At 39.8% G+C, this 17118-nt stretch overlaps 1 protein-coding gene across 1 annotated transcript in view; it reads left to right on the forward strand.

The window, feature by feature from the left end:
- LOC128664426 (M-phase inducer phosphatase 1-B-like) overlaps positions 1–17118 on the forward strand; it is a 510343-nt gene that overhangs the window by 225645 nt on the left and 267580 nt on the right. The window contains exons 4-5 of the mRNA XM_053719257.1: positions 15295–15432; positions 16636–16725. Coding sequence (XP_053575232.1) covers positions 15295–15432; positions 16636–16725 — 228 coding nt within the window. The remainder of the gene's footprint in view (positions 1–15294; positions 15433–16635; positions 16726–17118) is intronic.

The raw sequence follows: 17118 nt of genomic DNA on the forward strand, positions 1-17118 counted from the left end.
GATGTCAGTTATATGTCTCTAGCTATTTTGGCTAGAAGAGCTTTATGGCTTAAAACTTAGAATGCTGATATGTCTTCTAAGTCAACTTTGCTTTCCCTTTCTTTCCAGGGTAATAAATTATTTGGTTCACAGTTGGATTCTATTATCTCAACTGTTACTGGAGGGAAAGGAACTTTTTTACCACAGGATAAAAAATCTAAAGGTAAATTTAGGTCTAATAATCGTTTTCGTTCCTTTCGTCACAATAAGGAACAAAAGCCTGATCCTTCGCCCTCAGGAGCGGTATCAGTTTGGAAACCATCTCCAGTCTGGAATAAGTCCAAGCCTTTTAGAAAACCAAAACCAGCTCCCAAGTCCACATGAAGGTGCGACCCTCATTCCAGCTCAGCTGGTAGGGGGCAGATTACGTTTTTTCAAACAAATTTGGATCAATTCAATTCACAATCTTTGGATTCAAAACATTGTTTCTTTCATGTAATTAGCAAGAGTCCATGAGCTAGTGACGTATGGGATATACATTCCTACCAGGAGGGGCAAAGTTTCCCAAACCTTAAAATGCCTATAAATACACCCCTCACCACACCCACAATTCAGTTTTACAAACTTTGCCTCCTATGGAGGTGGTGAAGTAAGTTTGTGCTAGATTCTACGTTGATATGCGCTCCGCAGCAAGTTGGAGCCCGGTTTTCCTCTCAGCGTGCAGTGAATGTCAGAGGGATGTGAGGAGAGTATTGCCTATTTGAATGCAATGATCTCCTTCTACGGGGTCTATTTCATAGGTTCTCTGTTATCGGTCGTAGAGATTCATCTCTTACCTCCCTTTTCAGATCGACGATATACTCTTATATATATACCATTACCTCTGCTGATTTTCGTTTCAGTACTGGTTTGGCTTTCTACAAACATGTAGATGAGTGTCCTGGGGTAAGTAAATCTTATTTTCTGTGATACTCTAAGCTATGGTTGGGCACTTTTATATAAAGTTCTAAATATATGTATTCAAACATTTATTTGCCTTGACTCAGGATGTTCAACATTCCTTATTTTCAGACAGTCAGTTTCATACTTGGGATAATGCATTTGTTTCAATCATTTTTTCTTACCTTAAAAAATTTGACTTTTTCCCTGTGGGCTGTTAGGCTCGCGGGGGCTGAAAATGCTTCATTTTATTGCGTCATTCTTGGCGCGGACTTTTTTGGCGCAAAAATTTTTTTCTGTTTCCGGCGTCGCCGGAAGTTGCGTCATTTTTTGACTTTTTTTGCGTCAAAAGTGTCGGCGTTCCGGATGTGGCGTCATTTTTGGCGCCAAAAGCATTTAGGCGCCAAATAATGTGGGCGTCTTTTTTTGGCGCTAAAAAATATGGGCGTCATTTTTTGTCTCCACATTATTTAAGTCTCATTATTTTTTGCTTCTGGTTGCTAGAAGCTTGTTCACTGGCATTTTTTTCCCATTCCTGAAACTGTCATTTAAGGAATTTGATCAATTTTGCTTTATATGTTGTTTTTTCTTTTACATATTGCAAGATGTTCCACGTTGCAACTGAGTCAGAAGATACTTCAGGAAAATCGCTGCCCAGTGCTGGAGCTACCAAGCTAAGTGTATCTGCTATAAACTTTTGGTATCTGTTTCTCCAGCTGTTGTTTGTATTGCATGTCATGACAAACTTATTAATGCAGATAAAATTTCCTTTAGTACTGTTACATTACCTGTTGCTGTTCCGTCAACATCTAATTTTCAGAGTGTTCCTGATAATATAAGAGATTTTATTTTTTAAATCCATTAAGAAGGCTATGTCTGTTATTTCTCCTTCTAGTATACATAAAAGTCTTTTAAAACTTCTCTTTTTTGCAGATGAATTTTTAAATGAACATCATCATTCTGATACTGATAATGGTTCTTCTGGTTCAGAGGTTTCTGTCTCAGAGGTTGATGCTGATAAATCTTTGTATTTGTTCAAGATGGAATTTATTCGTTCTTTACTTAAAGAAGTATTAATTGCATTAGAAATAGAGGATTCTGGTCCTCTTGATACTAAATCTAAACGTTTAAATAAGGTTTTTAAATCTCCTGTAGTTATTCCAGAAGTATTTTCTCTCCCTGATGCTATTTCTGAAGTAATTTCCAGGGAATGGAATAATTTGGGTAATTCATTTACTCCTTCTAAACGTTTAAGCAATTATATCCTGTGCCATCTGACAGATTAGAGTTTTGGGACAAAATCTCTAAGGTTAATGGGGCTGTCTCTACTCCTGCTAAACGTACTACTATTCCTATGGCAGATAGTACTTCATTTAAGGATCCTTTAGATAAGGAAATTGTATCCTTTCTAAGAAAAGCTTACTTATGTTCAGGTAATCTTCTTAGACCTGCTATATTTTTAGCGGATGTTGCTGCAGCTTCAACTTTTTGGTTAGAAGTTTTAGCGCAACAAATAACAGATCATAATTTTATAGCATTATTATTATTCTATAACATGCTAATAATTTTATTTGTGATACCATCTTTTGATATCATTAGACTTGATGTCAGGTATATGTCTCTAGCTATTTTAGCTAGAAAAGCTTTATGGCTTAAAACTTTTCTTTCCAGGGTAATAAATTATTCGATTTTCAGTTGGATTCTATTTTCTCAACTGTTACTGGAGGGAAGGGAACTTTTTTACCAAAGGATAAAAAATCTAAGGTAAATTTAGGTCTAATAATCATTTTCGTTCCTTTCCTCACAACAAGGAACAAAAGCCTGGTCCTTCATCCTCAGGAGCGGTATCAGTTTGGAAACCTTTTCCAGTTTGGAATATATCCAAGCCTTATAGAAACCTATAGCCAGCTCCTATACACCCATGAAGGTGCGGCCCTCATTCCAGCTCAGCTGGTATGGGGCAGTTTATGTTTTCTTCAAGAAAATTTGGATCAATTCCGTTCACAATCTCTGGTTTCAGAACATTGTTTCAGAAAGGTACAGAATTGGCTTCAAGTTAAGGCCTCCTGCAAAGAGATTTTTTTCTTTCCCGTGTCCCAGTAAACACAGCAAAGGCTCAGCATTTCTGAAATGTGTTTCAGATCTAGAGTTGGCTGGAGTAATTATGCCAGTTCCAGTTCTGGAACAGGGGCTGGGGTTTTATTCTATCTCTTCATTGTACCAAAGAAGGTTAATTCCTTCAGACCAGTTCCGGATCTATCTATATTGAATCGTTATGTAAGGATACCAACATTCAAGATGGTAACTGTAGGACTATCCTGCCTTTTGTTTAGCAAGGGCATTATATGTCTACAATAGATTTACAGGATGTATATCTGCATATTCCGATTCATCCAGATCACTTTTAGTTTCTGAGATTCTCTTTTTAGACAAGCATTACCAGTTTTTGTGCTCTACCGTTTGGCCTAGCGTCAGCTCCAAGAATTTTTTTCAAAGGTTCTCGGTGCCCTTCTGTCTGTAATCAGAGAACAGGGTTTTGGTATTTCCTTATTTGGACGATATCTTGGTACTTGCTCAGTCTTCACATTTTCGCAGAATCTCATACGAATCGACTTGTGTTGTTTCTTCAAGATCATGGTTGGAGGATCAATTTACCATTCAGTTCATTGTTTCCTCAGACAAGGGTAACCTTTTTAGGTTTCCAGATAGATTCAGTGTCTATGACTCTGTCCTTGTCAGATAAGAGAAATTTAACATTGATATCAGCTTGTCAAAACCTTCAGTCACAATCATTCCCTTTGGTAGCCTTATGCATGGAAATTTTAGGTCTTAGGACTGCCGCATCGGATGCGATCTCCTTTGCTCGTTTTCACATGCGACCTCTTCAGCTCTGTATGCTGAACCAGTGGTGCAGGGATTACACAAAGATATCTCAATTAATATCTTTAAAACCGTTTGTACGACACTCTCTGACGTGGTGGACAGATCACCATCGTTTAGTTCAGGGGGCTTCTTTTGTTCTTCCGACCTGGACTGTAATTTCAACAGATGCAAGTCTGACAGGTTGGGGAGCTGTTTGGGGGTCTCTGACAGCACAAGGGGTTTGGGAATCTCAGGAGGTGAGATTACCGATCAATATTTTGGAACTCCGTGCAATTTTCAGAGCTCTTCAGTCTTGGCCTCTTCTAAAGAGAGAATCGTTCATTTGTTTTCAGACAGACAATGTCACAACTGTGGCATACATCAATCATCAAGGAGGGACTCACAGTCCTCTGGCCATGAAAGAAGTATCTCGAATTCTGGTATGGGCGGAATCCAGCTCCTGTCTAGTTTCTGCGGTTCATATCCCAGGTATAGACAATTGGGAAGCGGATTATCTCAGTCGCCAAACGTTACATCCGGGCGAATGGTCTCTTCACCCAGAGGTATTTCTTCAGATTTTTCAAATGTGGGGTCTTCCAGAAATAGATCTGATGGCTTCTCATCTAAACAAGAAACTTCCCAGGTATCTGTCCAGATCCAGGGATCCTCAGGCGGAAGCAGTGGATGCGTTGTCACTTCCTTGGAGGTATCATCCTGCCTATATCTTTCCGCCTCTAGTTCTTCTTCCAAGAGTAATCTCCAAGATTCTGAAGGAATGGTCGTTTGTTCTGCTGGTGGCTCCAGCATGGCCTCACAGGTTTTGGTATGCAGATCTTGTCCGGATGGCCTCTTGCCAACCGTGGACTCTTCCGTTAAGACCAGACCTTCTGTCGCAAGGTCCTTTTTTCCATCAGGATCTCAAATCCTTAAATTTAAAGGTATGGAGATTGAACGCTTGATTCTTAGTCAAAGAGGTTTCTCTGACTCTGTGATTAATATTATGTTACAGGCTCGTAAATCCGTATCTAGGGAGATATATTATAGAGTCTGGAAGACTTATATTTCTTGGTGTCTTTCTCATCATTTTTCCTGGCATTCTTTTAGAATTCCGAGAATTTTACAGTTTCTTCAGGATGGTTTGGATAAAGGTTTGTCTGCAAGTTCCTTGAAAGGACAAATCTCTGCTCTTTCTGTTCTTTTTCACAGAAAGATTGCTAATCTTCCTGATATTCATTGTTTTGTACAAGCTTTGGTTCGTATAAAACCTGTCATTAAGTCAATATCTCCTCCTTGGAGTTTGAATTTGGTTCTGGGGGCTCTTCAAGCTCCTCCATTTGAACCTATGCATTCTTTGGACATTAAATTACTTTCTTGGAAAGTTTGGTTCCTTTTGGCCCTCTCTTCTGCCAGAAGAGTTTCTGAATTATCTGCTCTTTCTTGTGAGTCTCCTTTTCTGATTTTTCATCAGGATAAGGCGGTGTTGCGAACTTCTTTTAAATTTTTACATAAGGTTGTGAATTCTAACAACATTAGTAGAGAAATTGTGGTTCCTTCATTGTGTCCTAATCCTAAGAATTCTAAGGAGAAATCATTGCATTCTTTGGATGTAGTTAGAGCTTTGAAATATTATGTTGAAGCTACTAAGAATTTCCGAAAGACTTCTAGTCTATTTGTTATCTTTTCCGGTTCTAGGAAAGGTCAGAAGGCTTCTGCCATTTCTTTGGCATCTTGGTTGAAATCTTTAATTCATCATGCTTATGTCGAGTCGGGTAAAACTCTGCCTCAAAGGATTACAGCTCATTCTACTAGGTCAGTTTCTACTTCCTGGGCGTTTAGGAATGAAGCTTCGGTTGATCAGATTTGCAAAGCAGCAACTTGGTCTTCTTTGCATACTTTTACTAAATTCTACCATTTTGATGTGTTTTCTTCTTCTGAAGCAGTTTTTGGTAGAAAAGTACTTCAGGCAGCTGTTTCAGTTTGATTCTTCTGCTTATAATTTCAGTTTTTTTTCATTATAAGATTTAAACTTTGTTTTGGGTGTGGATTATTTTCAGCAGAATTGGCTGTCTTTATTTTATCCCTCCCTCTCTAGTGACTCTTGCGTGGAAGATCCACATCTTGGGTAGTCATTATCCCATACGTCACTAGCTCATGGACTCTTGCTAATTACATGAAAGAAAACATAATTTATGTAAGAATTTACCTGATAAATTCATTTCTTTCATATTAGCAAGAGTCCATGAGGCCCACCCTTTTTGTGGTGGTTATGATTTTTTTGTATAAAGCACAATTATTCCAATTCCTTATTTTTTATGCTTTTGCACTTTTTTCTTATCACCCCACTTCTTGGCTATGCGTTAAACTGATTTGTGGGTGTGGTGAGGGGTGTATTTATAGGCATTTTGAGGTTTGGGAAACTTTGCCCCTCCTGGTAGGAATGTATATCCCATACGTCACTAGCTCATGGACTCTTGCTAATATGAAAGAAATTAATTTATCAGGTAAGTTCTTACATAAATTATGTTTTTGTTTAAATGTTATTTTTTTCCTTTTTGTTACATTTTGAAAGATGTCTCAATTTGATCCTGCCTCTGATACTGTAGGAACTAAGCTTACTGAACACAATTCTTCCAAAGCTCTTTAAAATAACCTCCAATAAAAATGTATATACGAAACAATTGAAATTAATATTTATTCCTAAATCGTACACTCATTAACCCCTAATCTGCTGCCCCCGACATCGCCAACACCTACATTATACTTATTAACCCCTAATCTGCCGCTTTGGACATCGCCGCCACTATAATAAACATATTAACCCCTAAACTGCTGCACTCCCACGTCACAAAACATTAGTTAAATATTATTAATCCCTAATCTGCCGCCCCTAACATCACCACCACCTACCTACAATTGACCCCTTATCTGCGGCCCCCAACGTCGCCCTCACTATACTTAATTCTTTACCCCTAAGCCTAACCCTAACACCCCCTAACTTAAATATAATTAAAATAAATCTAAAGAAAACCTACTATTAATAACTAAATAATTCCTATTTAGAACTAAATACTTACCTGTAAAATAAACCCTAAGCTAGCTACAATATAACTAATAGTTACATTGTATCTAGCTTAGGGTTTATTTTTATCTTATAGGCAAGTTTGTATTTATTTTAACTAGGTAGAATTGTTAGTAAATAGTTATTAACTATTTACTAACTACCTAGCTAAAATTAATACAAATTTTACCTGTAAAATATAACCTAACCTAAGTTACACTAGCACCTAACACTACACTACAGTACAATTAAATAAAATACCTAAATTAAATACAATTAACTAAATTAAATACAATTTACCTAAATTACAAAAAACCCCCACTAAATTACACAAAATAAAAAACAAATTACAAGATATTTAAACTAATTACACCTAATCAAAATAAATAAAAAAAAAAACCTAGCCTAAACTACCAATAGCCCTTAAAAGGGCCTTTTGTGGGGCATTGCCCCAAAGAAATCATCTTTTACCTGTAAAAAAAAAAATACAACCCACCACCCACACAACCAACCCCCCAAATAAAACCCTAACTAAAAAACCTAAGCTCCCCATTGCCCTAAAAAGGGCATCTGGATGGGCAATTGCCCTTAAAAGGGCATTTAGCTCTATTGCAGCCCAAAGCCCTAACCTAAGATTAAACCCTTAAAAAAAACTAACACTTACAGTTTTGAAGAGCCGACATCCATCTTCAACGAAGCCGGGAGAAGTCCTCAACGAAGCCGGGAGAAGTGGTCCTCCAGACGGCATCTTCTATCGTCATCCATCCGGCGCAGAGCGGGTCCATCTTCAAGACATCCGGCGTGGCGCATCCTCTTCTTCCGACTACCCGACGAATGAAGGTTCCTTTTAAGTGACGTCATCCAAGATGGCGTCCCTTAGATTCCGATTGGCTGATGGAATGCAATCAGCCAATCGGAATTAAGGTTGAAAAAAATCCTATTGGCTGATGCAATCAGACAATAGGATTGAGCTTGCTTTCTATTGGCTGATTGGAACAGCCAATAGAATGCAAGCTCAATCCTGTTGGCTGATTGGATCAGCCAATAGGATGGAAGTTCAGTTTTTTTTTAAGGGTTTATTGGGTGGGTTTTATTTTTAGGTTAGGGCTTTGGGCTGCAATAGAGCTAAATGCCCTTTTAAGGGCAATGCCCATCCAAATGCCCTTTTCGTGGCAATGGGGAGCTTAGTTTTTTAGTTAGGGTTTTATTTGGGGGGTTGGTTGTGTGGGTGGTGGGTTTTACTGTTGAGGGTTGTTTGTATTTTTTTTTTAACAGGTAAAAAAGCTGATTACTTTGGGGCAATGCCCCGCAAAAGGCCCTTTTAAGGGCTATTGGTAGTTTAGGCTAGGGTTTTTTTTTATTTTGGTGGGGGCTTTTTTTATTTTGATAGGGCTATTAGATTAGGTGTAATTAGTTTAAATATCTTGTAATTTGTTTTTTATTTTGTGTAATTTAGGGTGGTTTTTTTTTGTAATTTAGGTAATTGTATTTTATTTAGGTAATTGTATTTAATTTAGGTAATTTATTTAATTGTAGTGTAAGGTTAGGTGTTAGTGTAAGACAGGTTATGTTTCTCCAACATAGGTGTGTCCGGTCCACGGCGTCATCCTTACTTGTGGGATATTCTCTTCCCCAACAGGAAATGGCAAAGAGCCCAGCAAAGCTGGTCACATGATCCCTCCTAGGCTCCGCCTACCCCAGTCATTCTCTTTGCCGTTGTACAGGCAACATCTCCACGGAGATGGCTTAGAGTTTTTTAGTGTTTAACTGTAGTTTTTATTATTCAATCAAGAGTTTGTTATTTTAAAATAGTGCTGGTATGTACTATTTACTCAGAAACAGAAAAGAGATGAAGATTTCTGTTTGTATGAGGAAAATGATTTTAGCAACCGTCACTAAAATCCATGGCTGTTCCACACAGGACTGTTGAGAGCAATTAACTTCAGTTGGGGGAACAGTGTGCAGACTTTTGCTGCTTGAGGTATGACACATTCTAACAAGACGATGTAATGCTGGAAGCTGTCATTTTCCCTATGGGATCCGGTAAGCCATGTTTATTACGATCGTAAATAAGGGCTTCAAAAAGGGCTTATTAAGACTGTGGACTTTTTCTGGGCTAAATCGATTCATTATTAACACATATTTAGCCTTGAGGAATCATTTTATCTGGGTATTTTGATATAATAATATCGGCAGGCACTGTTTTAGACACCTTATTCTTTAGGGGCTTTCCCAAAGCATAGGCAGAGCATCATTTTCGCGCCGGTGTTGCGCACTTGTTTTTGAGAGGCATGGCATGCAGTCGCATGTGAGAGGAGCTCTGATACTTAGAAAAGACTTTCTGAAGGCGTCATTTGGTATCGTATTCCCCTTGGGGCTTGGTTGGGTCTCAGCAAAGCAGATACCAGGGACTGTAAAGGGGGTTAAAGTTCAAAACGGCTCCGGTTCCGTTATTTTAAGGGTTAAAGCTTCCAAATTTGGTGTGCAATACTTTTAAGGCTTTAAGACACTGTGGTGAAAATTTGGTGAATTTTGAACAATTCCTTCATGTTTTTTCGCAATTGCAGTAATAAAGTGTGTTCAGTTTAAAATTTAAAGTGACAGTAACGGTTTTATTTTAAAACGTTTTTTGTACTTTGTTATCAAGTTTATGCCTGTTTAACATGTCTGAACTACCAGATAGACTGTGTTCTGAATGTGGGGAAGCCAGAATTCCTATTCATTTAAATAAATGTGATTTATGTGACAATGACAATGATGCCCAAGATGATTCCTCAAGTGAGGGGAGTAAGCATGGTACTGCATCATTCCCTCCTTCGTCTACACGAGTCTTGCCCACTCAGGAGGCCCCTAGTACATCTAGCGCGCCAATACTCCTTACTATGCAACAATTAACGGCTGTAATGGATAATTCTGTCAAAAACATTTTAGCCAAAATGAACCCTTATCAGCGTAAGCGCGACTGCTCTGTTTTAGATACTGAAGAGCATGACGACGCTGATAACAATATTTCTGAAGGGCCCCCAACCCAGTCTGATGGGGCCAGGGAGGTTTTGTCTGAGGGAGAAATTACTGATTCAGGGAACATTTCTCAACAAGCTGAACCTGATGTGATTGCATTTAAATTTAAGTTGGAACATCTCCGCATTCTGCTTAAGGAGGTATTATCCACTCTGGATGATTGTGACAAGTTGGTCATCCCAGAGAAACTATGTAAAATGGACAAGTTCCTAGAGGTGCCGGGGCTCCCAGAAGCTTTTCCTATACCCAAGCGGGTGGCGGACATTGTTAATAAAGAATGGGAAAGGCCCGGTATTCCTTTCGTCCCTCCCCCCATATTTAAAAAATTGTTTCCTATGGTCGACCCCAGAAAGGACTTATGGCAGACAGTCCCCAAGGTCGAGGGAGCGGTTTCCACTTTAAACAAACGCACCACTATACCCATAGAGGATAGTTGTGCTTTCAAAGATCCTATGGATAAAAAATTAGAAGGTTTGCTTAAAAAGATGTTTGTTCAGCAGGGTTACCTTCTACAACCAATTTCATGCATTGTCCCTGTCGCTACAGCCGCATGTTTCTGGTTCGATGAGCTGATAAAGGCGGTCGATAGTGATTCTCCTCCTTATGAGGAGATTATGGACAGAATCAATGCTCTCAAATTGGCTAATTCTTTCACCCTAGACGCCACTTTGCAATTGGCTAGGTTAGCGGCTAAGAATTCTGGGTTTGCTATTGTGGCGCGCAGAGCGCTTTGGTTGAAATCTTGGTCGGCTGATGCGTCTTCCAAGAACAAGCTACTTAACATTCCTTTCAAGGGGAAAACGCTGTTTGGCCCTGACTTGAAAGAGATTATCTCTGATATCACTGGGGGTAAGGGCCACGCCCTTCCTCAGGATCGGCCTTTCAAGGCAAAAAATAAACCTAATTTTCGTCCCTTTCGTAGAAACGGACCAGCCCAAAGTGCTACGTCCTCTAAGCAAGAGGGTAATACTTCTCAAGCCAAGCCAGCTTGGAGACCAATGCAAGGCTGGAACAAGGGTAAGCAGGCCAAGAAACCTGCCACTGCTACCAAGACAGCATGAAATGTTGGCCCCCGATCCGGGACCGGATCTGGTGGGGGGCAGACTCTCTCTCTTCGCTCAGGCTTGGGCAAGAGATGTTCTGGATCCTTGGGCGCTAGAAATAGTCTCCCAAGGTTATCTTCTGGAATTCAAGGGACTTCCCCCAAGGGGGAGGTTCCACAGGTCTCAGTTGTCTTCAGACCATATAAAAAGACAGGCATTCTTACATTGTGTAGAAGACCTGTTAAAAATGGGAGTGATTCATCCTGTTCCATTAAGAGAACAAGGGATAGGGTTCTACTCCAATCTGTTCATAGTTCCCAAAAAAGAGGGAACGTTCAGACCAATCTTAGATCTCAAGATCTTAAACAAGTTTCTCAAGGTTCCATCGTTCAAGATGGAAACCATTCGAACTATTCTTCCTTCCATCCAGGAAGGTCAATTCATGACCACGGTGGATTTAAAGGATGCGTATCTACATATTCCTATCCACAAGGAACATCATCGGTTCCTGAGGTTCGCATTCCTGGACAAACATTACCAGTTCGTGGCGCTTCCTTTCGGATTAGCCACTGCTCCAAGGATTTTCACAAAGGTACTAGGGTCCCTTCTAGCTGTGCTAAGACCAAGGGGCATTGCTGTAGTACCTTACTTGGACGACATTCTAATTCAAGCGTCGTCCCTTCCTCAAGCAAAGGCTCACACGGACATTGTCCTGGCCTTTCTCAGATCTCACGGATGGAAAGTGAACGTGGAAAAGAGTTCTCTATCTCCGTCAACAAGGGTTCCCTTCTTGGGAACAATAATAGACTCCTTAGAAATGAGGATTTTTCTGACAGAGGCCAGAAAAACAAAGCTTCTACACTCTTGTCGGATACTTCATTCCGTTCCTCTTCCTTCCATAGCTCAGTGCATGGAAGTGATCGGGTTGATGGTAGCGGCAATGGACATAGTTCCTTTTGCGCGCATTCATCTAAGACCATTACAACTGTGCATGCTCAGTCAGTGGAATGGGGACTATACAGACTTGTCTCCGAAGATACAAGTAAATCAGAGGACCAGAGACTCACTCCGTTGGTGGCTGTCCCTGGACAACCTGTCACGAGGGATGACATTCCGCAGACCAGAGTGGGTCATTGTCACGACCGACGCCAGTCTGATGGGCTGGGGCGCGGTCTGGGGATCCCTGAAAGCTCAGGGTCTTTGGTCTCGGGAAGAATCTCTGTTACCGATAAATATTCTGGAACTGAGAGCGATATTCAATGCTCTCAAGGCTTGGCCTCAGCTAGCGAGGGCCAAGTTCATACGGTTTCAATCAGACAACATGACAACTGTTGCGTACATCAACCATCAGGGGGGAACAAGGAGTTCCCTGGCGATGGAAGAAGTGACCAAAATCATTCTATGGGCGGAGTCTCACTCCTGCCACCTGTCTGCTATCCACATCCCAGGAGTGGAAAATTGGGAAGCGGATTTTCTGAGTCGTCAGACATTGCATCCGGGGGAGTGGGAACTCCATCCGGAAATCTTTGCCCAAGTCACTCAGCTGTGGGGCATTCCAGACATGGATCTGATGGCCTCTCGTCAGAACTTCAAAGTTCCTTGCTACGGGTCCAGATCCAGGGATCCCAAGGCGGCTCTAGTGGATGCACTAGTAGCACCTTGGACCTTCAAACTAGCTTATGTGTTCCCGCCGTTTCCTCTCATCCCCAGGCTGGTAGCCAGGATCAATCAGGAGAGGGCGTCGGTGATCTTGATAGCTCCTGCGTGGCCACGCAGGACTTGGTATGCAGATCTGGTGAATATGTCATCGGCTCCACCTTGGAAGCTACCTTTGAGACGAGACCTTCTTGTTCAGGGTCCGTTCGAACATCCGAATCTGGTTTCACTCCAGCTGACTGCTTGGAGATTGAACGCTTGATCTTATCGAAGCGAGGGTTCTCAGATTCTGTTATCGATACTCTTGTTCAGGCCAGAAAGCCTGTAACTAGAAAGATTTACCACAAAATTTGGAAAAAATATATCTGTTGGTGTGAATCTAAAGGATTCCCTTGGGACAAGGTTAAGATTCCTAGGATTCTATCCTTCCTTCAAGAAGGATTGGACAAAGGACTATCTGCAAGTTCCCTGAAGGGACAGATTTCTGCCTTGTCTGTGTTACTTCACAAAAAGCTGGCCGCTGTGCCAGATGTTCAAGCCTTTGTTCAGGCTCTGGTTAGAATTAAGCCTGTTTACAAACCTTTGACTCCTCCTTGGAGTCTCAATTTAGTTCTTTCAGTTCTTCAGGGGGTTCCGTTTGAACCCTTGCATTCCGTTGATATTAAGATATTATCTTGGAAAGTTTTGTTTTTAGTTGCAATTTCTTCTGCTAGAAGAGTTTCAGAATTATCTGCTCTGCAGTGTTCTCCTCCTTATCTGGTGTTCCATGCAGATAAGGTGGTTTTACGTACTAAACCTGGTTTTCTTCCAAAAGTTGTTTCTAATAAAAACATTAACCAGGAGATTATCGTACCTTCTCTGTGTCCGAAACCAGTTTCAAAGAAGGAACGTTTGTTGCACAATTTGGATGTTGTTCGCGCTCTAAAATTCTATTTAGATGCTACAAAGGATTTTAGACAAACATCTTCCTTGTTTGTTGTTTATTCCGGTAAAAGGAGAGGGCAAAAAGCAACTTCTACCTCTCTCTCTTTTTGGATTAAAAGCATCATCAGATTGGCTTACGAGACTGCCGGACGGCAGCCTCCCGAAAGAATCACAGCTCATTCCACTAGGGCTGTGGCTTCCACATGGGCCTTCAAGAACGAGGCTTCTGTTGATCAGATATGTAGGGCAGCGACTTGGTCTTCACTGCACACTTTTACCAAATTTTACAAGTTTGATACTTTTGCTTCTTCTGAGGCTATTTTTGGGAGAAAGGTTTTGCAAGCCGTGGTGCCTTCCATTTAGGTGACCTGATTTGCTCCCTCCCTTCATCCGTGTCCTAAAGCTTTGGTATTGGTTCCCACAAGTAAGGATGACGCCGTGGACCGGACACACCTATGTTGGAGAAAACAGAATTTATGTTTACCTGATAAATTACTTTCTCCAACGGTGTGTCCGGTCCACGGCCCGCCCTGGTTTTTTTAATCAGGTCTGATAATTTATTTTCTTTAACTACAGTCACCACGGTACCATATGGTTTCTCCTATGCAAATATTCCTCCTTAACGTCGGTCGAATGACTGGGGTAGGCGGAGCCTAGGAGGGATCATGTGACCAGCTTTGCTGGGCTCTTTGCCATTTCCTGTTGGGGAAGAGAATATCCCACAAGTAAGGATGACGCCGTGGACCGGACACACCGTTGGAGAAAGTAATTTATCAGGTAAACATAAATTCTGTTTTTATTTTACAGGTACATTTTGTATTTATTTTAGCTAGGTAGTTATTAAATAGTTAATAACTATTTAGTAACTATTCTACCTAGTTAAAATAAATATAAACTTAACTGTAAAATAAAAATAAACCCTAAGCTAGCTGCAATGTAACTATTAGTTAAAATGTATCTAGCTTTGGGTTTATTTTATAGGTAAGTATTTAGTTTTAAATAGGAATTATTTAGTTATTAATTGTAGGTTTTATTTAGATTTATTTTAATTATATTTAAGTTAGGGGGTGTTAGGGTTAGACTTAGGTTTAGGGGTTAATAAATATAGTATAGTGGCGGCAGATTAGGGGTTAATAAATGTAGGTAGGTGGTGGCGATGTTAGGGACAGCAGATTAGGGGTTAATAATATTTAACTAGTGTTTGCGAGGCGGGAGTGCGGCGGTTTAGGGGTTAATATGTTATAGTGGCGGTGATGTCCAGAGCAGCAGATTAGGGGTTAATAATTTTATTTTAGTGTTTGCGAGGAGGGAGGGTCTCGGTTTAGGGGTTAATAGGTAGTTTATGGGTGTTAGTGTACTTTTTAGCACTTTAGTTATGAGTTTTATGCTACAACTTTGTAGTGTAAAACTCATAACTACTGACTTTAGAATTTGTTACGAATCTTGCGGGATAGGCTGTACCGCTCACTTTTTGGCTTAATAAAAAGCTTGTAACATCGGTGCTATGGAAGTCCCATTGAAAATAGACTATACGCAAATTGCGTAAGTTAATTTGTGGTACGGCCAAAAAAGTGTGCGAGACAGCTGTACCTACAAGACTCGTAATAGCAGCGGTAGTAAAAAAGCCTTAACGCTGCTTTTTTACTCATAACGCAAAACTCGTAATCTAGCAGTCTGTTTGCCAGCTACTCCTTAGAAAATCTAAACAGATCCACATCTAGCATCTTTAGAAGGTTTGCAGCCCTCTTTGGTTAAAAAATGTATAACATTGGTTTTAAACCGAAAAATATAATCTGTGTGTTTCCTTAGCAGGGTGACTGTACCATAGAAGAAATAAATACCTTGGGGTCACCTATAAGTACAGTCCCAACATGTGTGGATGATGCTAATGGAATCAAAGACAGAGTTACAGATGGCTTTGCTGAGATGTTTTCTGTTGACGAAGAGGAGGTGAGAAAAAGTATTAGGCCTATGCTCAATTTTACAGAATAATATTTACCACAGGGGATTTTGAGCTTGTTGGTTACCTTACATTAACAACTCCAAATATAATCTTTAGAATAGAACATGCTTTTTTTTTTTTTGTAATGTAAAGTTCCTTACTAATTCTTTGTGTTTTTTTATTTTCTATCTTATTTGTAATTATGTATAAACATTAAAACAATGTTTCCATTTACGGAGGGACCACATTTGATTTTTTTTTTGTGGGAAATATTGATCAACATTTATATGAAACACCCGATTTCACATTTTATTTATCAATTGAAGCCTCCAGATAGGATACAAGTTAGCTAGTTACAAAGAGGTTCAGTTTGAGTGCTGCAAAGTGTATGAGGTAGTGGTGGAGTTTGAGGGGAATGAGAAAGATAAAACAAATCTAACTTAAAGGGACATGAAACTCAACAATTTTTTTTTCTTTCAAGATTCAGAGCATGCCATTTTAAACCATTTTCCAATTAACTTCTATTATCTAATTTGCTTTGTTTTTTTTGGGAACCTTTGTTGAAAAGCATATCTAGGGTAGGCTCAGGAGCTGGTGGCTAACTGCTGAATGGTGGCTACACATATATAACTTAATATTGGCTTATTGATGTGTTCTAGCTCCCAGTAGTGCATTTTTGTACCTTCAATAAAGGATACCAAGAGAATGAAGCAAAACTGACTAGATGTGGAAAGGTGTTTAAAATTGAATGCCTTGAGATATTTGTAGATTAAATGCTTATTTATGCATAATGAAACTGCAATATAGTTTCATTATTTTGCACCCTTTTCATGTATTTTAACATTTTTGCATATGGTGAAAACAAATTTTACTCTGCATCATTTGTGCATTCCTGTCTTGTTTTAGAAAACCAGCATTTAAAGGGATAGTTCTTTTGGTATATTTTGTTAAAAAAAACATTGTGACAGCAATGTTTCTAATAGTTCTTGCAACCATGTTCTGCTGCTCTATAGTGTAAAACATTGTTTAACATTGTCAAGCATTGCTGCCATAGTGCTCTAATGACATGCATCTTCTTGAGCCTACAAAGCAAAGTCTGGTGGAAAAAATAATGAATTTGGCCACATTTTGATATGGTAGTATACTTGTCTTGGATAAAATGGTCTGTGTTTAAATTAAAACCTATTATTCGTCTTTTTCTTGCGGTCTAGAATCCACCAACTTCTGCTTGCAATTTGTCCTCCAGTATGGCTGCCCTGTTATCTGGTCCCCTCCTGAATCAGGATATAGAAGTTAGTAATGTAAGTAAAATAAGTAGGAACACTTATAGTGTTTGTATTGTTTTCTTGCTCCCTCTCCATCAACAAAGCTATGAGAGTTGTCTTTATTATCAGTTACAAATGTATACATCTATTTCATAACATTTTTGCTAACAGTATTTCTTTCATGTAATTGGCAAGAGTCCATGAGCTAGTGACGTATGGGATATACAATCCTACCAGGAGGGGCAAAGTTTCCCAAACCTCAAAATGCCTATAAATACACGCCTCACCACACCCACAATTCAGTTCCTCCTATGGAGGTGGTGAAGTAAGTTTGTGCTAAGATTTCTACGTTGATATGCACTTCTCAGCATTGTTGAAGCCCGATTCCTTTCAGAGTACAGCGAATGTCAGAGGGACATGAAGGGAGTA

Source organism: Bombina bombina, chromosome 6, assembly GCF_027579735.1.
Source record: "Bombina bombina isolate aBomBom1 chromosome 6, aBomBom1.pri, whole genome shotgun sequence".
In the NCBI taxonomy this organism is placed as follows: domain Eukaryota; kingdom Metazoa; phylum Chordata; class Amphibia; order Anura; family Bombinatoridae; genus Bombina; species Bombina bombina.